Here is a 26,673-nt window from a genome sequence, read left to right as displayed (position 1 = left end):
AGAAATAAATACATCTTTTTTTTTTTTTTTTTTTTGGTGGGCTACGTGCAGTTGTAGAATGAATGCTACTGGTACATTTAGACAGTTTTTAAAAATGTACGGCTATGCATGGAGTAGATAAGCTGGTACCAGATAGAGAGTGCAGGGGGTGAATGGGAGGGAAGAACACTCCTTGGCCTTGTGACCTCCTTGGGGTAACTGGGTCAGTAAGTGCATGGTGCAGTGAGCATGATTCTTGTCTTCATGTTTAAGCAGGCAAGTCTGCAATCTGCAAATAGTTGCAGTTTGACTGTAAAAAAGTACAGTTTGATGGCCATTTCTTTAAACAGGAGTTTTGGGGTAAGGAGTCCAGAATGGTCTCCCTCACTGCCACCATTTCAGTCTCTGCAGGTTCAGACTTTTATAAGCTGTGCAGTGAACTGAATTGTGGTATTAGTTTCCTGTGCCATCCCCCAAGCAGTTGTTCAGTACAGCAAGATGGCAGTGCAAAAGAATCAGATGGATCTGCTGGAATTGGCATTGCCGGTGGCAGACATGTTCATTAAGCTACAGTTTGAGTTGAAGCTTGTGATAGGTCATGCTGAAGCCCTGAAGTTTTCTTTGTCTCTCTTTATACTAATTCTTCCCTCTTTGCCTTTAATCAGTTAGCTGTCTTCATATGCAAATAAAAATATCACGGTAGGAGCTTGAGGAGAGTGCATAGCTGTGACCCACTCTTCTCTAACACCTTTAGAATACTTATTTTTCTTGGTGAAATAGAATTGCTGCAATTACAATTTGTGAAGTGCTTAATTTGCTTTTGTGAAAATTAGGGCATTTTGGCATTAGTCTGAGATGCTTCTAGTATACCAGAAGGACTAGCTGAACTGTTTGGGTTCTATTATCCAAGTGTAGAATACAAAATAGAACTGTAGCTAGTAATAAGCAGTGCAGTAATTTTGTGGTGAATGCCTTCTTTTGTTTTGATTCTGTTCCAATTGCTAAAATGGCTGAAGAATTTGGGTGGCATTATGTGTACTAATCAAAATAATCACCCACATCAGGAAGAGGATTTTAATACTGGTGAACAAGAGAAATAGAAAGGTTAAGTAAGGTAAGAGCAAGTTTGTGTTGGCATGGGGATTGTATTTTGAGGAGGAAATACTGCACATTGTTTTAAATGAGATTTAGTAGGTCATGTGCATGAACACTGTTACTGTAATTTTCTCGCAATATCGTAATAAAAGTTCAGTAGTGTGGGTTGATAATGTACTTGCCTGTGCTGATGATGGAGAAACTGTTTGAATCATTTGTCACAAGCCGTTTTTTTTTTTCACTTAAAGTAGATTGTTGGACTGAATTTTGGTTGCGGCTTTGATACGCTTTGTGCTTTCCATGCTGCATTAAAACTGAATTTAAGACTGGTGAAAAGGTTTTGAGGCTGATATTCATTGCTATAAATGATGATGAACTGGTGATTGGAACCTTAAAGACAAACAGGAGATTCATTCTCCTGATGGCCTTTTCCTGCTTGTAATACGTGTGCCTTTGGATAATCATATCTGCAGAGGAAGCCTCGTTTTGAGTACCACTGGTATGCACTGTACATGAGGTTATATGAAGCCAAGTCTTGTTAAAGTGTTTTATTATCCTGCCTGAGATGAGATTCATAATTTGTGTGTTTGATCACAAATGAATGAGACTGGATTCTTTTAAGTGTTATTTTTGAAATTTTCCTTTTTTGGTATTTTAGTCTAAGCAAGTGTTGTTTGTATGTTTTCTGAGTGCAGGGTTTATAAAAGTGGGGTTTTGCAAAATTTCAAGTAGGTATGTAATTTGTGAGAAATTGGTAGCCTGTGAAGCCACAACTTGACAGTAAGTGTTCAGGTATAAGTGCTGCCTTCTTTAGTTCACTGCAGAATCGTGAAAATTAATAGAGTGGGAACTAATTCTGAAGAAGCCACCTAACCTGTTCTTTTGCATTATTGCTAGAGTTCATAAACGTGGTAATCACGCCTAAAATATGTGTAGTCTGACTTTGACCCTGTGATCAAAAAGTCCCACTTTTCAGTGTTAGCTTTATCCGGTCCTGCTTGTCTTTGTAAAATATAAATTAATATATTAAAATCTGGTAATTTAAAACCTTTTACAATGTGTTTTGCTTTTCTGCTAATACACAGCTGATTGGGAAGAAAGGAGTGCTAGAGACTAACTTGTAGGTGTCATTGCTAGACATAGAGTTTTGCTGTTTAAATGCCACATACCTAAATTTCCATGCTATCTGAATGTGTCTTCCAGGCACCAGTATAGTAACTTTCGACTTTTGAATTTTAACAGGTTTCCATCTGAGTGCCACTGTGGTACCCCCACAGATGGTGCCACCCAAAGGTGCATACAACGTGGCAGTGATGTTTGACCGATGCAGGATCACGTCATGCAGCTGTACCTGCGGAGCTGGGGCCAAGTGGTGTGCTCACGTCGTGGCGCTCTGCCTCTTCAGGATACACAATGTAGGCCTTTAAATACACTTCTACTCTCCCCTAGGTATCCTCTTCTCTGAGTCTCTTGTCATTACCATATTATGCAGCATGCACTCTCTTTAGGGAAATCGGTTTTGGCACTCCTTTTGGTTACAGATTGTGCAAATGTGCACTCACAGTTGCAGTCTGCAGTGTGAATTGACTGAGGCTCTAAACTGCAGAATGTCCTTTGATAATGTACAAATTGCTAAGAGTAGATGCAGAGTCCTTTTTGGACCCTTCCTGTTTCTCATTTCAATGCAAAAATTACTCATTCTTTCTTCAGTCTGCAGGAGTGGAAGGTCACCAATACTTAATCTTTTATTAAAAGTCTTGGGAAATGTGGGATTTGAAAGCTCTTTCTTGAGGTTGTTTGATCACTGAGAGTGCATAAGAAGTCATTTTGATCACAGTTGGCCTTTATGTCCACCAGTTCACTTATACACATAGTGAGACAGATAAGTGTCATTTTTGCTTGTAGATTTCAAACAGTACGTTTATAATTTTACTTGACTGCTAGCATTCTGCATGGCCTTGCATAGAGTGAAAAATGGGTACTTCTTGCCCAGGGACTCCAGGTGAAAACAGGTGGAATCGACCTGAGACACAGAAGTTGAGGGTTCAGACTTGTATGCAGATTTATTTCTTCAGTCTTTAGGAAGCAATGAGAAATATATCTTAAGGAAGGATTAAGCTTGGTTGATTGAAGGAAACAGAAGCTTCTCTGCTGTTACGGAATCTTTTATAGCTAACATGGTTATTTATGATTAATTCCAGATTCTTAAATGAGTGCTGATAACCTCCTGAAGCTTGTTTACATTTCACACTGGACAATCATAATAGGATTAAATTAATACTCGGATGTAGTCTCATTCAAATATCAGTATACTTTTTGTACTTAGAGCAGGAGAATTGGCAAAAAAATAGGTTCTGCTTTGAAAGACTTCCATTATAAAAAGTAGATATTAAAAGTGAGGATAGGAAACAAATTCTAAATTACACTATTTATGTTCAGAAAGTTTGGATCCTTTGTAAGACAGAAATCACCCTTTCCCCTGATCCTTTCTTCCACCTGAAAGTGACAGTGAAATCATTTTCATGTTTGTGTATTCTGACTGCTGACACTAGTGCGATACAAGCCAAGGGATCTTGCTCTGGGTAGACAAATCAATATCAGAAGCATCTTTATTACCAAAGTGCTCTCTCCTGATTCCAGCTTAAATTTTATGTGTGTTTCATTTGGGTACTTTTTTTCTGTATATCGAAAAAGGTTAAGAAACTAGTATTCATTTTATGATCTATTGTTTTAAGATATTGAGAAGGAGTGATTTTGAGATTGAAGTCAAAATCTCAAATGAGATAAATGAGGCAGTTGTGATTCTGTGAAATGGTCTCCTACAGAGCCGGTTGCTTTGCCAGAAGCTTAAAGAATAATGTCCTATTTTAGAGGTTTGTTTGTGAAATCCCTGCCAGTATTTGTGCAATTGCTAGCAACAACAGATCTTAAGCGCAGCTGTTAAAGCAGTTTCCTTGACAAGAAACTCTTAAAAACAGTTTTGATAAAACTTAGACAGCTTATTTGCATCTTATCTGCAACACTCCACATAATTACAGGGGGGAAGAATTGTCTGCCAAAGCCAAGCATGATATGCATCAACATGGCCACTGTTCATGACACTTTATCTGCTCGCTGGGCACAGGTTCATTATGTCTGACCTGGTAATGACAGTTTATATCTCCTTTTCTTCCTTCAGGCATCTGCGGTATGCTTACGAGCACCTGTTTCTGAGTCCTTGTCTCGGCTACAAAGAGACCAATTGCAAAAATTTGCTCAGTACCTAATCAGCGAACTTCCACAACAGGTAAATTGGGACGATCAATAGGACTGATTTTTTGTTAAATTGGGTTATTGCTATTTTGGGTGAATTTATGTGATGTCTTTTGTTGCCAGATCACCAGTTATGCTATTTGATTGTGAGTTGCCGAAAAAGCTTTTAGTTCTTGCCCTTTTCAAGCTTGCCATTCTATTATTTGACAATTGTCTGTTGTCAAGTAAAAGATTAAAAGTGTCTTAGAAGAAGAAAGAAGAGTGATGTCGATTCATGTTAGCATAAATGTGCACTTAGCTTGTGGAAGTAAAGTTCGAACCCAGTAAAATAAAGCACAGTTGTGAAAAACATGGGTCAGAATAAAACAGGTTATTCTTTTTGTGTTTTGTGGATGGATAAATGGAGAAGGCTACACAAGGGATGCACTGTAAAAACATAGCCTAGGTAGGTACTTTCTAATGTACCCAACTGGTGACCTTTTGACTTTGCCCAATGCAGCCTCTTGATTCAAAAGAATCATTTGGGTTATGCAAAGTAATAGGTGTGATGTTTTGTTAGTCGAAGACAAAATCTGCTTTATTATTCCTTAAATATCTACACCATTCAAGGTCAGGTCATTTCTATAATCTGCCTAAAATGCTAGCTCAAATTGCATAAAAATACCCAAGTAACTGCAAAATGTTTGCTTTAAAATTAAGAATATAAGGGTTTGGGAACTTTTTATGATGGCTCAACCAAATGAGGCTGAGAAACGGTGGCCTACATGAGTATCTGTCACATTTCAGTAGTGAGTGTATTAATTATGTCAAAGACTTACAATACTGTCAGTGTGTGCCTAGAATTTGTATTATGACAGTGTGCCTGGGACACTAAGATATTCTATTGCTAAAACATCCCCTGACTTTCCTACAGAAATAGTAATCTTCTTATGAGATCGTATAATATGAAAATGATTAAAAAAAGAACTGTTTTTTGTTGCTGAAACTTAAACACCAACAGTGTGTGCTTCTTGCTTTGTTACATAAAAGACAAAGCTTTTCTTTTCTCCTTAAGATCTGAAAGTCCTATGTCACTAGTCTGCTTGAAAAGGAGGGTTTTAAAAGGTTAGTAGTGGTACTACTAGTTTCCTGAGGATCATGTGAATTGCGTGTGTGATATAATGCTTTCATATATTCTGTCTACTCCTTTTTTGCAAGGTTTGTTTCTCCTTTCATATGTACCAGCTGTGCATCTAGGAACATCTGGACAATTTAATTATTTCTGTCTTTCCGGATAACCATAGGATCATCACAGAGTTATAGAATGGCTTGAGTTGAAAGGGATCTTAAAGGTCATCTACTTCCAACCATTCTATCATAGGCAGGGATGCCACCCACTAGATCAGGTTGGCAAGGGCCCCATCCAAACTGACCCTGAACACCTCCAGGGATGGGGCATCCACAACTTCACTGGGCAACCAGTTCCAGTGCCTCACCAGTCTCTGAGTAAAGGATTTCTTCCTTATATCTAATCTAAATCTACCCTCATTTAGTTTAAAGCCATTACTCCTTGTCCTATCACTACACTCCCTGACAAAGAGTACCTCCCCAACTTTCTTGTAGGCCCCCTTTGGGTATTAGAAGGACTATATTCTATTTTGTAGAAATGTAAAATGTCCTTCTGAAATGTTTTCTTCTGTCTGTTTGGATGCGTCCATGTTATTTGCAAATATAATGGTGTACTGAATATTCCTTGCTTTACAGTAAATGTGATCTTTAACCACAGTTGTTGTGCAGGAAGAGGTGGGGGGTTATCAGATGTTCTGCTGCAAGTCATTTCAATCCTAACTATTTTATATGCCCAACCTGTTGTTAGTGTGCATGATAAGGACTAAACGGATCTAAGGTCTCTCAGCCCAGACTTAGAGTGAAAGTGAGGGAAGAACTGTTTTCTGCTATGCACTTTTCTTTCAAAAAGGCCAAATTATGTGTATGTCTACTCGGGATTTTGCTGTCAGGTGTGAGTCTTATCTGCTTATGCCATGAACTGGCCAGTAGCCATGATGGTATTAATTTAGTGCTGAGATTCTATTAGTTTACTGCTGAGCCATATATACATGTATGTGGTTTCTGTGCTAAAGGCATGGTAAATGAGCTAAAGGCTGTCTGAAAAGTTATGTACAGATGTAACTTACAGTTTGTTCCTCTGTTCTTATTACTTTATTTTAGTGAAATGAATTTTGGAACATGAAATACAGAACATTCATAGCGTAGGAAAACGGTGACAGTGACTGCAGTCATTTCCATATTGCCCAGAGCTGGCTGCAGTAGCACAGTCTGTTTGTTGTCTCCTCCTCAAGAAAAGAGAAAGGAACTAATAACCTACAATGCTTCTGTTTACTTCTTAGGGTGTGAGCATAGAAAAGAAGTCTTGCATATAAGTTTGCTTTAAGAAAGGAGAGAAGGAAGTCTAACAGCTAGTTTGCTGTTGGATTATCTTTAGCACCCTCTACCGTCCTTTCTGAAAACATGACTGTGTACTTGATACTTCTGATGTGAGAGTCCCTCAGTTGGGAAAATCCAGGCAAATATTTGGCTGCATATATTGGGGTAAGAAACACCATGTATATTGTATATATTGAAAGTTTCTTTCATGTTTGCAGATTCTTCCAACTGCTCAGCGCTTGCTCGATGAGCTGTTATCTTCTCAGTCCACTGCCATCAACACAGTGTGTGGAGCCCCAGGTAACCTTGATACATGTTATTTCAGTAATTTGTGTCAAAGATAGGAAGCAGATGTATTTCCATTGCTTTGAGTTTTTGAAATGATGGGTTACAAACTACCTGGGATTGCAGGTGGAGGTCAAAGTAAAAGGGATAAGTAGAAGCATGCATGCGGTTAAGCTACCAGAAATTGTTAGTGTGATGGACTCCTTGGAGTATATGCAGGGGAAGGGAGCATCAGGCAGTGCACCTATTCTAACAGAAGATTTTTCTGTTTAGCTCCGTGTTAATTATGGACTCCTGGAAATGCTGGTTGGAGTGAACTTCTCCAGCCTGCTACTTGAAACAAGATTATTGGCAACCCTCAAATGGGTTAGCTGTGTCTTGGGCTAACTTAGCTAAGTCTTGGTTACCAGAGAAGTTACAGAGTATTGCAGTACTACTGCATTACTCTTATGGTCAAGAATTTTTTCCTACTATCCACTATAAGTACCGCATTTTTATTATCTTGCACTGCTGATAAGAGTTTGTGACTCCAAGTAGTTGTAGGATGTTAATGATAACCTTTCAACTTTTTTTTCTTAGTCGGAACAGTCCCAGCCTCTCTTCATAGATCAGTGTTCCATTCCCCCCACTGTTTTCATATCCCTCGGCTATCTCCTGTCTGGTTTCTCAGTATCATTCCTGGACTGAAAGATTCAAAACCGAATATAGTATTTTAGGTGTAGCTTTAGCAGTGATGAACAGAGGGGTATAAAATAAGCTCATCGAATTGGCTAGCAGTGCTTTTTTTAAAATGGGAGTCACGTCTCCTGTGTAAGTGTTGCCAGTTGTTCAGGTAATGTAACAATAACATTTTGAGATATTTCTGAATAGTGAGTTGAAAATGGGTGAAATAAACTGAGTAACACTGCTTGTATGCTCCCCATAATTTCTGTGGTTGGGCAACAGAGGAAAATCTCTTTAAAATCTGCAAAACCTGTGTATGTGTTCTTGTGTCAAGATCCCACTGCTGGACCCTCTGCATCAGATCAAAGCACCTGGTACTTAGATGAATCTACTCTGAGTGACAACATAAAGAAAACCCTTCATAAATTCTGTGGACCCTCTCCTGTTGTTTTCAGGTAAATTGTTTCCTACTGAAGGGAAAATGTAATACTCATGTAATCTGTGAGCTTATTCACTGTATAGTATGTACCCTTACGCGATTCCGTGGCATGAAGGATGCTTAGTTTTGAGGTAACTTTTCTGGATTGTATTTTTGCATCGGTTGTCCAATGTTACTTCAGTAGAGCACATTGTATTTGCACAGTACCTTATTGTGCGGTTTTCTCAGTCTCATTATGTGTCCTCTCTTCTAAATTATGCATATCTGTCCCATTTAAGATGCAAATATACTTTTGGATATAGCATATACTCAGGATTTTGTGTGGCTTTGCTTGATTTCATTTTTTTCTCATCCCTGTGTTGCTATTTTATCCACAGTGATGTGAATTCAATGTACCTCTCTTCCACGGAGCCACCAGCTGCTGCTGAGTGGGCCTGTCTCCTGCGTCCCCTGCGAGGAAGAGAGCCCGAGGGAATCTGGAACCTGCTTTCTATCGTGCGGGAGATGTTTAAGAGACGGGATAGCAATGCTGCTCCTTTGCTGGAGATTCTGACTGACCAGTGTCTCAACTATGAACAGGTATTTGAGCCTCTTTGCTACAGAGGAAAAAATTCTGGGGAATCAGGCGGAGTCAATGACTGATCCTACATGTCTGTACAATCCATCTCTAAATAACTTTTTTGATAACAGCCTATATTCATTATGGGCATATATTTCTTCACGCTAAACTTATGTTGTAGCTTGCTCTTGCTCTAGCTCAGTGTTGCCCCAGCAACACTGTATCCCCGAAATACCTCAACCTTTTTAACACCAATATATGGAGTCTGAACTGTTTTGTTCAGCAAATTTGTTCTGATTTCTGGCCAGTCAAGGTGATTTATTGTAATGTTTTTTTTCCTAAACAAGTAGATCACATATGAGCTGTTACTTTTATAAAGCCTAAAGAAATGTGTTGGGCGAACCTGAACCTCAGGTTCTTTGGTTATTGCTGTAGACCATATATTTTGATGGGTCTAAGTAGTGATTTTTTTGATATTTTTGTAATTAATATTAGGAAAAATGTTTTCTTTGGCAGTTTAGGACACTGATCTCACTCTAATATAAAATGCAGTACACGTTTCCTTATTACCTTATCACATACTTCAACTTCAAGCAGGAGAAAGGAAATGCTTCATTTATCACATTTGTTCGCTTTTTTTCCTCCAGATGTGAAGGCCTCTAGCAAGAGAACCTCCTGCGAGTGCTTTGTTTTGTTCTATGGGCATGTGCCTTCCAAACAGAAAAAAAAAATGAGGCCCTTAGTTCTCACAAACCAATACAGCTTTAATGTTCTCAGCTATTTTGAAGTCAAATGAGAACATGGTACTAACTTCAGCTTCTGTTTCCTTGTGGGTATTGTAGTTAAGTGAGAACAAGGAGTGGGATGTTAACCACAACACAGCTCCACTGAACATTTTCTTCTGCAGATAACCGGCTGGTGGTACAGTGTGAGAACGTCTGCATCACACAGCAGTGCTAGCGGCCACACTGGGCGCAGCAATGGCCAGTCAGAAGTAGCTGCTCATGCCTGTGCGAGTATGTGTGATGAGATGGTAGTTCTTTGGAGGCTGGCTGTCCTAGACCCAACTATTAGTCCACAGAGGTGAGTACCAAAGTCAGATAATCTAGTGGGAGCTAGAACTCTTTAACCAATGGACACCGTCCTCCCGTTTATTTTTGTCATGTGCAAACACACTCAGGAGTTTTCTCCTGTAGATGACCTGTGTTTGTGTCATTACCTCGTTGCCTGTTCAACCGTCACCCAGTCCTTTTGGAGCGTGTGCTATGTAAGGCTGAAGAGCATTGTAATTGCCTTTAACTTAATTGCTTTTGCTGCTTAGTTTTAGCAACATCATGTAGTGTGAATAATTTGTTGTTTTCTGGAAGTTTTGTTTTACACATGAGTGTATGTCTGCATTTCAGTGTCCCAGTGGAGAACATTTATTTGAGTGGTAATACAGCCTTCTAATAAATTTTAATGCTTTTTGAATTTAACTGTTTGGCAATTTAATGTATTTTGCTATTGTCTATTTCAAGATGAACCATTTATTGCTTTCTGTGTACTTACGGAGCTTATTCTCTACAGTGTATTGACAAACAGTGTCACTGGTGTATTATTTTCTGTCAGTGTTTTCAATCATCTGAGGAAATACTGAGAAGCTTATGCAGGCTTCTGAACCAGATTGTGCCTTGGTAAATCACTACCAACTTTATGTATCACAACTTGAATAGCAGTTGAGATATTGGTGGCTTACGTTGAAAAACTGTGGTCAGCATTGTGATAATATTTTTAGTACGTGCAGTCTGTGAAGTGTAGGGTGCTAAATATATTGAAAATGTCTAATGAGAAATATATGGTCAGAAAAAGTTCTAAGAACAGATGAAAACAGGATGGTATTTTAAATACAATCACATGTGAACAGCATTTGCTTTCGGTGAATTGTTGCATAACGTTAGTACAGTACCGTATCCTTGTAAGGTACACCAGGGACACTAAATACCTGCAGTTTCTGACTTGTAAAGTTTACGGTATGAAGCAGGTAAATACAGCAGATGAAGACAAGTCAACAATTGTAGGAAACTGGGAATGAGGTTTAAAATAAACACAAACATCAATCAAATCATATAGAAAAATCACAAAAGGCTTTTAATAAAGTATGTAATAGTGCTACATATATTCACCTTCCAGCTATCTGGTGCAGTTCAAATTTGCTCAGATTTACTTGAGCTCATGTATAATTGAAATACTTCTGCTTGATTTCCTATTCTCTTGGCATTTTAATAGTCACCAGAAGAACCTTCTTCTATCCATCCTTGCTATTCTTTCCATTGAATCATAAAGAGACTTGCTACCTAAATCCGAATTCATTGTGGGCACTCACCCTTAAGTTACCTTTCCTGAATAATTCCATCTCCTTCTTTTTCCTTCTGAAAATTCTCTCCTCAGTTAAGCCCCACTGCCCTGCTCCCTTGAGAATTAAATTCTTTAGATAACTAGAAGCAGTCTATTCTGTTGAGCTTATTTTGTTCTAATACACTTTTCACCTAATTTGGGTCACCCCATTTTGATTTTGTTTGGGTTTCTTTAGCTTTTGAGGTACAAGTGCAACACTTCAATCCCCTTGGATTACCTATCAAATCTCTTAGATGTGTGGCAGAAACAACATGGCAGTTGATTGGGACACTTGGTGCAGAGCTAAAAGACTTTCTAGAAACTTCTTGAATTAGTTTGTCTAAACATTGTTATCCATTCAGACTACCTTGTTTGCGTGCTTAGGCCGTATGTGAGATTCAGAGCTGTGAAATGCAGAAATGCTTTGTTCTTCCTGTGATAATATGGGACATGGGACTACCTGCTGTGTAATTTAAGTGAATTTAAGCCTTCTAGCTTGCTTCTTCCTCGGTTGCTTAAACATCAATTACATATTTGTTTTGCTTGTTTTGTGCCTATGGTTTGCAATAGTTCAGTCTCTGGAGGTAAGCCTGCTACAGCCTAAATTAAATTGCTGGGCTCTAGATAGGCGTATCGGGGGAGAAAGATACATGCCTAGGAGGTACATTACGTGATTTTATCTGCCATAGTACTTCTCTGGGCAGGCTGTATAGGTTGTTCTTCTGAAAGTCTTGACTGGATTTGTTAACAATGCCATTTCACAGCTGCTGCAAAATGTTTTATCACAAAATCATAGAGTATCCTAAGTTGGAAGGGAGCCACAAGGATCATGGAGTTCAATTCCTGGCTCTACACAGCACCACCCCAAAGCCAAACCACGTGTCTGAGAGCAATGTCCAAACTCTGCTTGAACTCCAGCAGGCTCGGTGCTGTGACCACTGCCCTGGGGAGCCTGTCCCAGTGCCCGACCACCCTCTGGGTGCAGAACCTTTCCCTAACCCCCAGCCTGCCCCTGCCCTGTCCCAGCTCCATGCCGTTCCCTCGGGTCCTGTCGCTGTCCCCAGAGAGCAGAGCTCAGCGCCTGCCCCTCCGCTCCCCTCGTGAGGGAGCTGCAGGCCGCCATGAGGCCTCCCCTCAGCCTGCTCTGCTCTGGGCTGAACAAACCAAGGGCCCTCAGCCGCTCCTCGTATTGTCTTCCTCTCTGGACCCTTCACCATCTTTGTAGCCCTTCTTTGGATGCTCTCTAATAGTTTTATGTCCTTTTTATATTGTGGTGCTCAAAACTGTATGCTGTACTTGAGGTGAGACCACACCTGTGCTGAGTTCGGTGAATGATTCCTGCAGCAGTTCCTTGTGGCACTTGCTGGTCTGAGACTGCTGAGGCTCACATCACTCATGCCTTACCTGAGGCAGATAATCAGGGCAGATGACATTTCATTTTAAACCTCCCAGTTTGTATCATGTTTTCATGATGGCACTCTTTGCATTTTGTTTCTATGTCATGGGCCTATTCAGGACTTCATTGTTAGTAGACCTGTTTCCTTTTTTTAGCCTGTCTTCTTATTAATGTTGTTTATAGTCAATTCAGCAGAAGAGTTTTCTGATCAAAAGGTGGAGGTGTTTTGTGGGTTAAGAGGTAGTTTGGTGGTGGTGTGTTTTGTGTCTGCTTTCTAACCTGTCCTCTTACTTCTTCTCTTAGGCGCAGGGACCTTTGCTCACAGCTCAGACAGTGGCAGCTGAAAGTCATAGATAATGTTAAGAGGGGTCAGCACAAGAAATCACTGGAGAAGCTGTTCCAGGGTTTCAAGCCAGCTGTGGAAGCCTGTTACTTCAACTGGGAGGAAGCTTATCCCATTCCTGGGATCACCTACAGCAGCTCTGACAAGAAGAACTCATTCTGTTGGGTAAAGGCCATCCAGCAGAGGAGCTGCCGGTTGCAGTGTGCAGAAACTGCTTGTGAGGCTGGTAGAGCCCATGGACAGGAGCCCGGGGGATCATGTCTGCAGCCTGGGGACCGGCTGCGGCCCTCTCCCCAGGAGCCAGCGGTTCGCCCGAAGGAACTCACTGGAAAGCGGAAAGTTGTGTCTGAAACGCCACAGAGGGTTCTGAGACGACTTTCAGCAGAAGGTGATAAAGCTGTGTACAAGACTGCAGTGGGCAAAGCCAAATTGCCAGTGAGCAAAGGCTTGACCAGTAAACATAGTGGGAAACGGCGCATGAGCAGTGAGGACAGCTCCCTGGAGCCAGACTTAGCGGAGATGAGCCTGGATGACAGCAGCTTGGCTCTGGGGGCAGAAGCCAGCAACACGTTTAGTTTTACAGAAAGCCCGCTGAGCAGGAGCTACAGGGATACCTTTGAGGAGGACGGCGGGGTGTACTTCTCCGAGGGACCTGAGCCAAGTGTCAGGTCCACAGCCAAGAAATCAACCAAGGATCCTGTGGGGGAAATGTGTAGTGGTGATGATGATCTGCCTTCTGCAGACGAGAACGGCGGTGTGAGCCTGAAGCCAGAAGAAGTAGGAGAGAATGGTGCAGCAGGGGGAGGGGACGATGGAGAAGAGGAAGATGATTACCAGGTGTACTATCTGAATCCACAAGAGGTAGCCAAGGAAGATGATGACAAAGCTGAAGGGGGGAATGAAGAGGAACAGGATATATTTGCTGGTATAAAGCCTCTGGAGCAGGAAAACCGGATGGAGGTGAGCTGAGTCTAGTTCAAAACATTGTTTTGCATTATTTTTCCATGTATTGATTACATCACGTTCTTGCCATCCTCCAAACTGTCACACTTAACCTAGTCTGTTGTTATAGCAAGTGCTTAACTATGAAGTCATCATAACCCATTATATCATAAGGTATCTACAGTCTTAATGTATTGGTATCACATTTCTCTGTTTCTCTCAAGTTTGATTCCCTTTTGCTGTGCTCACTCCAAATGTGTCCAGTTTTAGCTGCTCCATCTCGCACTGCAGAACTTACACATGTACGCAAAACATGCTTGCTTTTTCCTCTAGCCATTTGGAAATGGTAGAATAATGCTGCACAGGCCAGTATTGGGTCCAGTCCTGTTCTACATCTTCATTGATGATCTGGATGATGGGGTAGAGTACATCCCTAGTAAATTCACAGATGACATGAAAACAGGGGCAGTGCAGGGTAAACCAGAGGATCGTGCTGCCATCCAGAGGGACCTTGAATGACTGGAGAGGTGGGCTGACAAGAATCTCACAGAATTTAGCAAGGAGAACCGCAAAATCCTGCAGCTGGGGAGGAACAACCCCGGGCACTAGTTCATGCTGGGGGCTACCTAGCTGGAAAGCAGCTTTATGAAAATGGTTGAGGAGTCCTGGGGGACACCAAGTTGAACACAAGTCAGCAGTGTGCCCTTGTCACTAAGAAGACTAACAATATTCTTGGCTGCGTTTGGCAAAGTATTGCCAGCAGGTCAAGAGAGGTGATCCTTCCCCTCTCCTCAGCGTTGGTGAGCCCGCACCTGTGTCTGGCTTGGGGACCGCCCCACAGTACAAAAGAGACCTGGACATGCTGGAAAGAGTCTAGTGGAGGGCCACGAAGATGAAGGGATTGCAGCACCTTTCCTCTGAGGAGAGGCTGAGAGAGCTGGGACTGTTCAGCCTACAGAAGAGGAAGCTCAGGAGGGATCTTATCCATGTCCATAAATACCTCAAGACAGGTACAAGGAAGGTGCAAAGAAGATGGAGCCAGGCTCTTTTCAGTGGTGCCCAGTGCTAGGACAGGAGGCAGTGGGCATGAACTGGAACACAGGAGGTTCTGTCTAAACATCAGGAAGCACTATAGTGTGTGGGTGACTGAGTGGTGGTGCAGGTTGTCCGGAGAGGTTGGTGGAGTGTCCCTCCTTGGAGATCTTCACAACCTGCCTGGACCTGGCTCTGGGCAACCTGCTCTAGGTGTCCCCTGCTTGAGCAGGGGGCTTGGACCAGGTGACCTCCAGGGGACCTTTCCAATCTCAGCCATTCTGTGATTCTGTGAAGACTGAGCTGAAACTCATAATAAGTAAGATTGAGGCATGCCCAGCAGGAAAAAATTAAATCCAGCTATGTAAGTAAGAAGTTCTCTGGAAGGCAAGAGATAATATAAATAGATGGTGTCACATTTCTGTAGTAACCTCAAAATATGTTTAGGGTTTGCACCTATATAAGCAAGCAGCCAAAATGGAGATGCATGGAAACAGTTATTGTCAGTCAATTTGAGTTTTATTCTTTGAGTTATTCTCTGATCTCTTATAGTATTGGAGGGAAGATGGGACCTAATCATGTGAGATAAGGCTTTTTAGGTCAGCACGTAAAAGAATAGAGGTGAAGACTGAGGAAGGAGTTCTCTGGGAGCACCCGCTGCTGAGGTTAATTGTGAATTATATTTGCAAAGGCTTTGAGACAAGTGGTTTGAGCAGGCTGGCTCCAGCATGGGGGAATGTGGTTTGAATATTACCATCTGTTCTTTCTCACAGATCCTGTTTGCCTGCGCAGAGGCCCTGTATGCACACGGATACAGCAATGAAGCATGTCGCTTAACTGTAGAGCTTGCCAGGGACCTGTTAGCCAACCCTCCAGATCTCAAAGTGGAGCAGCCACCTACTAAGGTAGAGAGAGTACTTGTCTAGTTTCAAGGGTGGAGGGTAATGTAGAAGGAAGGTGTGGGATGGGTACAGCAGCATTCCCAGGCATTTTGCATTTACGGTGATTCTGGGCCCTTTATTGATGCTGATTTTGGGTTGAACTCCTCTGGGTGTCATTGGTGTGCCTGATCTTGATTACAAATTCCTCCTCAAACAGGGCAAAAAGAACAAAGTATCAACCAGCAAGCAGACCTGGATGGCAACCAACACCTTGTCCAAAGCTGCTTTCCTGCTGACTGTGTTGAGTGAGCGGCTGGAGTACCACAACCTGGCCTTTCGAATAGGAATGTTTGCTCTGGAGCTGCAGAGACCACCTGCTTCTACCAAGGCTCTGGAGGTACAAAACATTTAGAAAAGGCAGTATCCATAAGAAATATTGTGCTGCTTAAATGCTTATGTTTATATGGTTCCCATTTTAACTATTGAAGTTTGGTTATGCTTTTATGTTTCCTTAAAATTGAGTACACTGGGACAAAAGGGGGTGTTCACAAATCCCAAGCACGCGTTGATCTGCCAGAAACTTGATTAGAAATATGATTTCTAATATCTATATTAGAAATATCTATCTAATATCATATCATCTGGGTTTATCTCCATTGAAAGGAAGATCAGACCTCAGTGCCAAAAGGCCTATGATTTCAACAAAGTTACAGATGTGAGAACAATAAATGAGGGCAATATCTTCTATGAATATTTTATTTCAATTGGAGCAGTTTAGTTGTTGTTATCTCAAACACATGTACGTTTCCAGTTTTATTAGCTAATCTAGGGAAGAAAAAGACATTTATAAACTGAATTGTATGTATTTGTGTTGGTGAAGTGGTTTGAAGTGTATTCCTTAGGGTGAACTGGAGTAATTGTTTCATGTTTGAAAACTGTTGCTTTACCTGATATTTCATTTGTTGGCCTGTGAGCACGTGCACAGCGCAAGCATATTGTTTTGGACACTATCTGATTACTGCTAGGCTTCATGTTTAGAAAGAGAAGTGTCCAATTAAGACCTTGTCTATGTAATTTGCAGCCACCTTGCAGGATTGAGCAGTCCCTGGAGATGTGCATTATTGCTAATAATCCACCAAGTACACTTGTTCCACTGATTATCTCTACTTCTTACAGTCTGGTTAGAAGATTAAGTGTGAGATTGGCAGTCACTAGCTACCCAAGCTGTTGCAGAGAAAACAATCACTTTCACATGTTAAAAATGGAGAGAATGCAGGAGTGACACAGGGTAGTGAAATGTAATAGGTCTTCATCCTGGTGTGCTAACACACATTGATGTCACCCCATGCCATTCAGCTGCTAATCAATCCCTCGTCTCTAATGGGTGTATTACTTAACTTAGCATGCTTTTTCCTATAATTGTGAGTCATCTTTTCCAGGGACTTAGCCAAATACTTCTCCTGATGTTCCTATGAAAGCTGATGCATTTTTCTGTATGCAGCTCAAGAATGAATAATTTGAGTAAAAACAGAAGTTGTGCATAAATCTGAGGCAAGACTTGCATTAAACTTGAATGTCTGTGTTCACTGCAGAGGGAATGGCTAAGGTGGCTTGGGTGCTAAGAGCTATTGTAATTCAATAATCCAATACTATTGCTTTACTTCAACATATGCATAGGGAAGAATGGTGCTGATGACACCTTCTTCTCTTTCTTTGTGGATACTAACCAGGTGAAGCTGGCTTACCAAGAGTCTGAGATTGTAGCCCTCTTGAAGAAGATTCCCTTGGTCACTAATGAGATGAATACTATTCGAGGAAGAGCTGAAGAACTCCGAGAAGGAACATTATGTGATTATCGTCCAGTCCTGCCTCTTATGTTGGCTAGCTTTATATTTGATGTCCTGTGCACTCCAGGTACTGTCTGCATTGGTTTGAATGTGCAAAGGGAACCTTCTGAGATTCCAGGTCTTGAGAGGGTTTCAAAGAGAAACTGTCTCCAGGATAAGACAACCTGATCTTGATTCTTCCCACACTGTTGCTTGTTCTTCCTTCCAAGTTGCTCTGGAGATAAGAATTCTCTCTCCTTCTGCCTACATTTGAAACTTAGCATATTTCAGCACTGTTTGTGTGCTTTTGTAAAATAGTTAAAATGATTAACTTTTCTGCTCTTATGCTGGTTATATTCAGAGGAAGATAATATAAATCTAGTATTAAAAAAAAAAAAAAAGAACCCAACAGTGTTGGATTAGATGACTTACTTGGCATATACCTGGCTGGTTTGGAGGCTTCTGAGTTTAGAGAGAGAAAGTGTGTGTGTGTTGGGGGGGGGAACAAGGCAGTGATCTGATCCTGGAACTGATAAAAGGATTAGGAATAGGACCACTGGAAGCTCTGCAAATTCAGAGAGTTCAGAAATAGCTTTTGCCCTGAGGTCCTAGTTCTGAAAGCTGAGCATTAATTCTCTTGTCTCCTTTCAGTGGTTTCTCCTACAGGTTGTAGACCCCCAAGTCGTAATTGGAATAATGAAATGCCTGGAGATGAAGAGCTTGGTTTTGAAGCAGCTGTTGCTGCTCTTGGTAAGAATCTTTTACAATATAAGTTTTTTCCTCATCCATGTTCTGCATCCTGCCTCATTTTGGATGGTAAGAGATGATTCCAGTTTGGTACAAAAATTAAAGGTTTGCACAGCTTATCAGAACAAGATGCAGAAAAATTCTGTACATCAGATTTGAGGTGTCTTTGCAAAGCTGTAAAAAATGGAAGAGTGATATGGGACAGGAACTTGAATATTAAAGCAGTGAGTGTGGTTTAGCTTTCTTTGTGCTTTTTTGTCGTGGAAGAAGTATTGCCTAGGCTTTGATGGAGATGGGTAGTTTCAAAGAACAAAAGGCAATCATTTCAGAAGAGGTTAGACAAAGATGGTGAAAGACTAGCAGAAGTACTCTCAAGTATTATCATGTATTGGATTTCTGCCTCTCATTTAGCAGCGTCAGCAACAAAGCAGTGGTTATATGTATTATGTTGATAATAGTATATGCCTGTTTTAAAGCTGCGTGCAAAAGAAAGAATAGAATGGATTAAACAAGGCCTGTCCCTCTGTTGCCTCCTGTCAAAAGGGCAAGGATGAGTTCTGTATGGTGTGGGAATGCTGGCCTGTAACACCTGCAGAAACTGGAAAAGTTTATTTCAAGATGAAGTGGACTTACCTGGGCTCTTTTTCATGGCATATTATGATCAGGTTGCTCTGACGTTTGTAGCAAGCTTAGTATTCTGGGGACAGACAGCAGCTCCTGTTTATTCATGACCTGTTTTTGAAGTTAACAGTAGAATAGGTAAAATTATTCTTTTGCCTGACAGTGAGGTGAATAAAATATTCTGAGGTGTGTATCTAGTGCTAAGGATGTGGTGTAGTCCCATGGGCTCACTTGTCTTTTCATCCCTCTCTTTTCTGGCCTGTAGGCATGAAGACAACTGTCAGTGAAGCAGAACATCCTCTGTTGTGTGAAGGCACCCGAAGGGAGAAAGGTGATCTGGCACTAGCCCTGATGATTACTTACAAGGATGATCAGTCTAAGCTGAAGAAGGTGAGCCTCCCTTTAAAAGGGGAGAGGGAGGTGCAAAGCAAACCGTGTTTGGGTTTTGATGGATTTCAGAGTTTTCCAGGGAGCATAAGTCGCTATGTCATGTACTGATGATTTACAAGCCGCGTTGTGTTTCTCTTGTCTCACTGATGCAAAATCTGACTGCACAGTGCACATTGGCCTGGAAGAGGCACTCTTACCAAAGGTGTCTTAAGCTCCAGCTGAGGGATGCTTTCTGACTGTATTTAACGCTTTCACTTACCTGCTAAACAAGTCCTTTGTCCCAGGGGCTTTCCATGCGTACTCTGTGTGTTGTATGGGGATTGATTCTGTTTTGCTGCAGGGATGTTGCCTTGCTGAACAGTGTATCTAGCAAAACCTTTGTTTATGTTAATCTCTCACCTCTTCTATTTACAAGTTCAATCCACCTGTGCCTTCATTTTCCATACAAGAGAGAGTACCGTTCTGCCCCTCCTCCCCACCCCATGCCCCAAAGGGAAAACAAAAATACCAAAAACTGCTGAAGCTTCAGGATTATTTTTTTTTAATATTTTATACTCAGAAGCACTTCTACCTGGCAAGAATATGATTAATGTTTTTCTGTCTCCTAAAGGAGAAGCTCTTTTGCTAGTCTTCTCTGCTATAGTGAATAACAGGGAGACTGTGATATTAAATATTAAAAATAAGTGCTCTGTCACACTCATGGTGTTCATTTCATGTAGAAAGTGAACAGTAGAAACGGACAAGCCTAAAATACGTGGTCATGCCTTGTTCCCCAATTCTGTAATTAATAAGGATAAGAAAGTGTTACTGTAGATTAGTGGAAGACAATTTCTCTAGTGTCTGAAAATCTAAAAAGGCTTTGCCAGTTCCTCAGTAATGGTATGATGGGGTTTTTTGGATGATGAGCACAGAATTTTAGTGACTTAAACAAGAACGTATGATGACTGGCACTAAATATAGAGTCCTCTGTTCTGTCCTTGATGTGCCAGAATTACTTCTGTATTGTGAGTTTTGGATGCTTTCCAAATAAAGCCAATGGCTTTTTGAAGTGAAAAGGGGGATAATACTGAGTACAAATGAAGCATTGCTTCCTCAGCAGTGCAGGCCACATGGCTGTCAACTGTGCATAGGTGATGTTTAGTACAAGAAGATGTTTATTCTCTTGAAAGCAGGAGTCATTTTTCTCCAACCAAATGGAGTTTGTTGTCCACCAGGAAGTTGGTTTGAAACTTTGCCACTGTTTTGTAGTGTAATGCCTGTTCTCTTACCTGCCTGGAAAGCTCTTCTTTGTTTTTTCCTTGCTGTTAAAGATTTTAGACAAACTCCTGGACAGAGAGAGTCAGACTCACAAGCCACAGACTCTGAGTTCCTTCTACTCCTCCAGCAAGCCTACAGTAGCAAATCAGAAATCTCCTTCCAAACACGCAGCCCAGTCCACTGCAGCTATCCAGCAGCTTCCAGGGACTTCTGTCACTCAGCAACCTGGTGTAAGCCCAGCAGTCCAGAGCAGTCCTGAGAACTTCGTGGAGAAGAGTGCACAGGGTAAGATGTGATTTATAAGGGCTATGCTATGTTCTTGTCTGTATTAAGAAGTAGTCAGAGTGACTTTATGTACTTTATATTACCATCTGGCTGCTTGGTAGTTACTAGACGGTCATTCCTCTGTTGTTTAGCTGAATCCATTTCTGTACTCATGTAGAAATTCAAGCTAATTTTCAGGCTTTCCTATCTTGACCCAGCTGTGTTAGCCAGTTACCATGAAACTACCGTGTTTCCATCTTTTAGGTTTGTATCAGAGGTGCAGTGTTCAAAAAGTCACATACTGAGTCAGGTGCCTTCGTGCAAGATAAATAACTAAGATTGCTGAAGGTCATTAGAGATAAATGGGGTGTGATTTTCTTCCATCTGTGCTTGCTCTTCGTTGGCAAGCATTACATCTGTTGGAAAGTGGATGCTCTCTTAACTGTTCCCAAAAAGATCAGTTATGACTGAGAATAAATGCAATAAGGTTAGGGTTGCTGGAGCAAAGTTTTTTTCTTGTAAAACTTCGTACACAGTTGCAGCAAATTTTCCAAATCTTGAGTTAAGCTTAAGTGTTCTTGGCCTGGTATCTGATGAAATGCTTAATAAAGAAAGAAAATTGAGATAATCCTACTCATAAGTACCACTCATTTTAAAAATGCATTACATCTTTTCATATTTATACTTCTGAAGTGACCACATCTGGTTTTAGAGATGTAGAAACAAACCATAATGTTTACCATGTCACTGTCCTGTTTATGCAGAGAGCTCTCAGAGGCCCCCCTGTGAGCCAGCTGGTGAGTCTGCTGTCCTGAAGCAAGAGGGAAAGGTGCCCAGTCGTCTGGCCCTTGGAAACCGAGGTGGATACAACGGGAGATGCTGGGGTTCACCTGTTAGACAGAAGAAGAAACACACAGGTAGGAACTGACAATTCGTACAGCATCTAGTGCTGTGCTAGGCATTGCTCTGGGGTTTCAGTTGTTCCCTTGTTCCTTCATTCCACTTTTCAGCCTTTCATGTACTACTGGAGCAGTTGATTGTCTCTGAGATGTTTGGTACGGCAGAACAGGTTTTGATCCATAGATTACCTCCCCACCTTCTTCTGAATTGCAGTTTACCATGTGCATACTTTTCCCACAGCAGCTGTGTTCCGGGTGATAGATTAGGTATCTGGAACAGAATGTTTGTTGGGCTCTGGGAGCAGAGCACTGTCCTCCTGTGTACAGAAACAAATTCAGAGGAGTTGCTGCCTCTCACACTCCTCTTCAGAAGGGTGTAAGTTAGAGGCTAGAGGATATGAAAAATCTTTGTATAAATTCTGCAGCAGGGTACCTATAGAACCTAACTTTGTATGTATATTTGTTTCTTGTTGTTATACTCTGCCATAAAGCTTGGCAGATGGAGTGAGGGGCTGGGACGATGCGAAGGAGGAAATAAACACATTGTTCTTGGACTGTTCTGCTTTTTAGTCCAAGAACTGTAAAACGTCAGTGCTATCTGTGGCCAAACTGGCTGATTTCATCTCTTTTAGTTTGCAAAGTTAAATGCTTGCTGACATGACTGATCTTAGTTGGGACTGTAGGTGACGTGGGTAGAAGTTTACCTGCTGACTGTACTGTGTTTGTTCTGGCGTTGTAGGCATGGCTAGCATTGACAGCAGCGCTCCTGAAACCACCTCCGACAGTTCTCCAACGCTCAGTCGGCGACCACTACGTGGGGGGTGGGCAACAACATCGTGGGGCAGAGGACAGGACAGTGACAGCATCAGCAGTTCTTCGAGTGATTCGCTGGGATCTTCCTCTTCCAGTGGCAGTAGGAGAGCCAGTGGGGGAGCCCGTGCAAAGACTGTGGAAGTTGGCAGGTAATGAGTGGTGTCACTGCACAGAATCAGCCTCTAGGCCTGATTTTAGGGAGCTGGCGTGTGTGCATCAGGAAGTAATTCCTTGGGAGAGTTTGCTTTGTCTCCTCTGGACCCTAAAATAGGAACTCAGCACCCAAGTTAGTGAACTTGGAATATTGTTGCTATCTGAAAGTTTCCTCTGTGCCTTTCCCCCAGGTATAAAGGGAGGCGGCTGGAGAGCCATGCTCCTCATGTTCCAAACCAGCCGTCAGAGGCAGCTGCTCACTTCTACTTTGAATTGGCCAAGACAGTCCTCATCAAAGCTGGTGGAAACAGCAGTACCTCCATCTTCACCCACCCTTCCTCCAGTGGTGGGCACCAGGGACCACACCGCAACCTTCACCTCTGCGCCTTTGAGATCGGGCTGTATGCACTAGGGCTGCACAACTTCGTGTCCCCCAACTGGCTTTCTCGAACTTACTCCTCCCACGTCTCCTGGATCACAGGTTACAGCAGAACTTCATCGGGAAGCTTGCTTTTGGGCAGGAAAGGGTGGGGGACGAGCTTCTTCCCAAATGTGATGATGATGATGTGCTATGGGAGTTGTGTAAGCCGCTGGCATGGCTGGCAGCACAAGCTGAGCACCAGTGAATTACAGTGTTTTGCTTCAGTCCTCCGAGCCATAGACCTTTCGCAGAAGGTTTTTGGAAAGGGAGGTACACAGACTGGTTTTAACCTATCCTTTGGGGGTCTGCCAAAGAGAAAGATATTTGTCAAGTTTGGATGTGCTCTTTGGCTGTGTTCAGCATTTCACTTTCCTCCTCCCTGTTTGTACCCAGACCTACTGCCTGCTTTCTACCCACATGGTTTCCAGAGCCTGAAAAACACACCTTTGAAAATTCATGTTTTCCTGACATGACAGAAATAGAGCAACAGTCCAGGCTGTGGTTTCTGGGTACTAAAATCAACTGTAGCAAGTTCCTCTCACTGTTTGAAATGCATCTTTAGCTTAACTTTGATTATGGCACCTTCACTCTCTGCTGGCTTATCAAGAGCGCTTCCCTGCCCTGCGTTTTGGGAGGAAGAGCCTACATTTGACTTGAAGTGTGAGAAGAGTGACTGGGCTCTGTTGCTGCTACTGAAGGAAGTAATGAGTGCATCTCCTTTTGAGGGAGAGCTGGCAGGAATTTTGTTGGGTACGGTCAGTAGTGTAAGAGTCTTCTCTTGTACTCTTAGGGCAGGCTATGGAGATTGGTAGCGCAGCCTTGAACATCTTGGTGGAGTGTTGGGACGGACATCTGACCCCCCCGGAGGTGGCATCGTTGGCAGACAGAGCCTCGCGGGCCAGAGACTCCAACATGGTGCGGGCGGCTGCTGAACTGGCGCTCAGCTGCCTGCCCCACGCCCACGCCCTGAACCCAAATGAGATCCAGAGGGCTCTGGTGCAGTGCAAGGAACAGGTGAGCATCGCGTCGGGGCCGCCTAGCACAAGCTGACTGCCAGCATCAGGGACGTACTGTTGCTTGGGGGCTTGGCCCCTCTCTGCTACCGGATAGCCCTAGTCTTATTTCTGTGGGTTTGTCTTAATAAATAGCTGAGGTTATTCTGCTGCATAGTTGTGATCTAGCTGCTCCCCTTAGCATCAGTCATTTTAGAGTGCCTTGTACTTCTCTCTGCTTGTAGTTTTGTCCTCTGTTTCTGGGTTTGCATTCTTCACTTCACCTCTGGTTTTGCTTTTTTCTCACCACCCTCAGGACAATCTGATGCTGGAGAAGGCCTGCATGGCAGTAGAAGAGGCAGCGAAGGGAGGTGGCGTGTACCCGGAAGTCCTCTTTGAAGTAGCGCACCAGTGGTACTGGCTGTATGAACAGACTGTCGGTGGGACCCCGGCCCAGAGAGAAGGCGCCACGGGCTGCAGCGCCAGCGGTGCGCGGGCTGCCTCCGAAACAACGCGAGGGTTGACAGACAACCGGGTGACCACTGAGCCGACCACTGTAACAGTAGCAGCTGCAGTGACTGCAGCAGCAACGGTCATGCCAGTGATCTCTGTGGGGTCAACCATGTACCAGCAGCACACAATGGCAGGGCCGGCGATGGCGCACACACACACGCAGGGCCTCCACCCCTACACCACCCTTCAGACTCACATTCCCTGTAATCCCCAGTATATCGGACACACTATCCAGCACATGCCGCGTCCAGCTGTCTTCCCAGTGCCTGGCTCAGCATACCCGCAGGTGAGTTTTGTCTGTAGCTTGTTTATTTACAGTAATTTTGTGTGACTGCTGCCAGAAGTGTCTGTGGCTGGGGAGAGTGTGGGGTAGGACCTGCTGTGGCTTGAGATCTGGCTTCTGTGCTCACTTACTTGCTGATTTGTGATACCTACTTAGACTTCCCAGCTGGGCTTTTGAGGTGATAAGGAGCCTTCTGTGGGCGTGTGTAATGTCTCAGGAAAAAGCAAAAGATAACATATCACTAGTTTTTAATTTTAATTGCCCTATAGTTTCTTAGAATATGCAAGGCACTTGACAGAAAGTTTGTCATCTTGACACTACATAGAAACTACAGAGGGAAAATTAACAAAAGTTATTTTAACCTCTGCCTATTTTTGAAAGTTCTTGGAATGTGTTTGTGGAAAGATTAGATTTAAATGGAGGAAGAGCAAGCAGATGTAATAGTCATGTGGTGCAAGTTAGTTACTGTGCTGCTTACTGAGCTTCCTCCTCTTTGTACGATTGGATTTCCCATGCTCTGGGTTTTGTGTGGGGACATCATGTTTTGAACTTATAAATGGTCAAATAGAGTAGACATGACTGTTGCTCGTCTTCTTTTTTAGGGTGTCCATCCAGCGTTCATAGGAGCTCAGTACCCTTACTCAGTAACAACGCCATCACTGGCAGCTACAGCAGTGTCATTCCCTGGTGTGCCAGTCCCATCCATGACGCAGATTGCGGTGCATCCCTATCACAGCGAGACGGGACTGTCACTGTCTTCCAATGTAGCGAGTAAGTGTTACAGCCCTGGGCTGGGCGTAGCATAGGAGGTACAGCCTCACAGCTGTACCCCAGCCACGTCCTGCTCCTCACCAACATCGGTTGGTTGGGACCAGAGTTATTGCTCTGAGAAGTTCTGAACAAATCCACCCCAGCCTAAAGATGCGCATGCTCAGGGCTGCTGGTTCATTATGGGGCCTGATTCAGCTAGTGGAGCTTTAATTGCTGTGTAGATACATTTCCAGTACTGAGCTCTCTGTTTGGAGATGTCCTGGCCCTTCTGACCTCTAACTTGCTAGAACTTTAGCCCTCTTCGTTATTTTTTTCCCCCTCAGCAGCCTCTCCTCAAGACAAGGTGAACATAGATGATCTTGAGCAGTGGTTCCTTTGGGTCAGATGAACAGGCAGTAGCATTAATAGGTGTCTTTCATGCCCTGAGGAATTTGAGGCAGCCAGTACCTGAAGCGTGGAACCTCTGTAGAGAGGACAGATGTTTTGGCAGTCATGGCAATGGCAGTCTGAACGACTGCTCACACGTTGTGTTGGGGCTTGAGTGGTGGTGGAGATCGTCAGGCAGTGAGCAGCACTGGAACAGCAGATGTTGACTGAGTTGTGGACATGTTCTCATTGCCACAGGGTTCTGCACTAGCAAGTTGTGGTTGGACCCAGGCTCTGTTATGCCCTAACTGCAGTGGCTATGATGTGTCTGTTCGTGAATTTGCTTATCTATCAGTGTGTTGCAACTCACTAGGTTCTGGAAACTTGGCATGTGGGAAAACACTTAAGAGATGTGCTGGCCTCCTTCATATCCAGATTATCAGGAGAAAGGGGATTCCTTTTCAGTTATCTTTAAGTGTGCTATCTTTAATTTCAATGCCAAAAGACACCGCAAAAGGAAATACAAGAGTCCTGAAGGCCTCATATATAAAGAGTATCTTTTGCTGACAGCCTTAGTCCTAGGCTGATGCTGTGACTCTTAGCAATGAGAAGCCATTTCTGTAAGAGTTATGAATCTTCTAGAAGTGTTAACTAATCCTAGAGCACTTACACTAACAAAAGAATAAAACAACCC

At 42.7% G+C, this 26,673-nt stretch overlaps 1 protein-coding gene across 2 annotated transcripts in view; it reads left to right on the top strand.

Moving 5' to 3' along the window:
- Positions 1–26,673, top strand: part of ZSWIM8 (zinc finger SWIM-type containing 8) — a 69,470-nt gene that overhangs the window by 31,690 nt on the left and 11,107 nt on the right. For both annotated transcript variants that reach the window (XM_032191569.1, XM_032191568.1), the window contains exons 4-22: positions 2,317–2,489; positions 4,253–4,360; positions 6,969–7,050; positions 8,033–8,153; positions 8,515–8,716; positions 9,604–9,779; positions 12,769–13,768; positions 15,556–15,687; positions 15,881–16,060; positions 17,394–17,577; positions 18,141–18,239; positions 19,123–19,247; positions 20,558–20,789; positions 21,533–21,685; positions 22,407–22,629; positions 22,825–23,114; positions 23,845–24,068; positions 24,363–24,845; positions 25,445–25,613. In XM_032191569.1, the coding sequence (XP_032047460.1) occupies positions 2,317–2,489; positions 4,253–4,360; positions 6,969–7,050; positions 8,033–8,153; positions 8,515–8,716; positions 9,604–9,779; positions 12,769–13,768; positions 15,556–15,687; positions 15,881–16,060; positions 17,394–17,577; positions 18,141–18,239; positions 19,123–19,247; positions 20,558–20,789; positions 21,533–21,685; positions 22,407–22,629; positions 22,825–23,114; positions 23,845–24,068; positions 24,363–24,845; positions 25,445–25,613 (4,356 nt within the window). The remainder of the gene's footprint in view (positions 1–2,316; positions 2,490–4,252; positions 4,361–6,968; positions 7,051–8,032; positions 8,154–8,514; positions 8,717–9,603; positions 9,780–12,768; positions 13,769–15,555; positions 15,688–15,880; positions 16,061–17,393; positions 17,578–18,140; positions 18,240–19,122; positions 19,248–20,557; positions 20,790–21,532; positions 21,686–22,406; positions 22,630–22,824; positions 23,115–23,844; positions 24,069–24,362; positions 24,846–25,444; positions 25,614–26,673) is intronic.

The sequence above is a fragment of the Aythya fuligula genome, chromosome 7, assembly GCF_009819795.1.
Source record: "Aythya fuligula isolate bAytFul2 chromosome 7, bAytFul2.pri, whole genome shotgun sequence".
Lineage (NCBI taxonomy): Eukaryota > Metazoa > Chordata > Aves > Anseriformes > Anatidae > Aythya > Aythya fuligula.
This window is presented reverse-complemented; position numbering and strand designations above follow the sequence as displayed.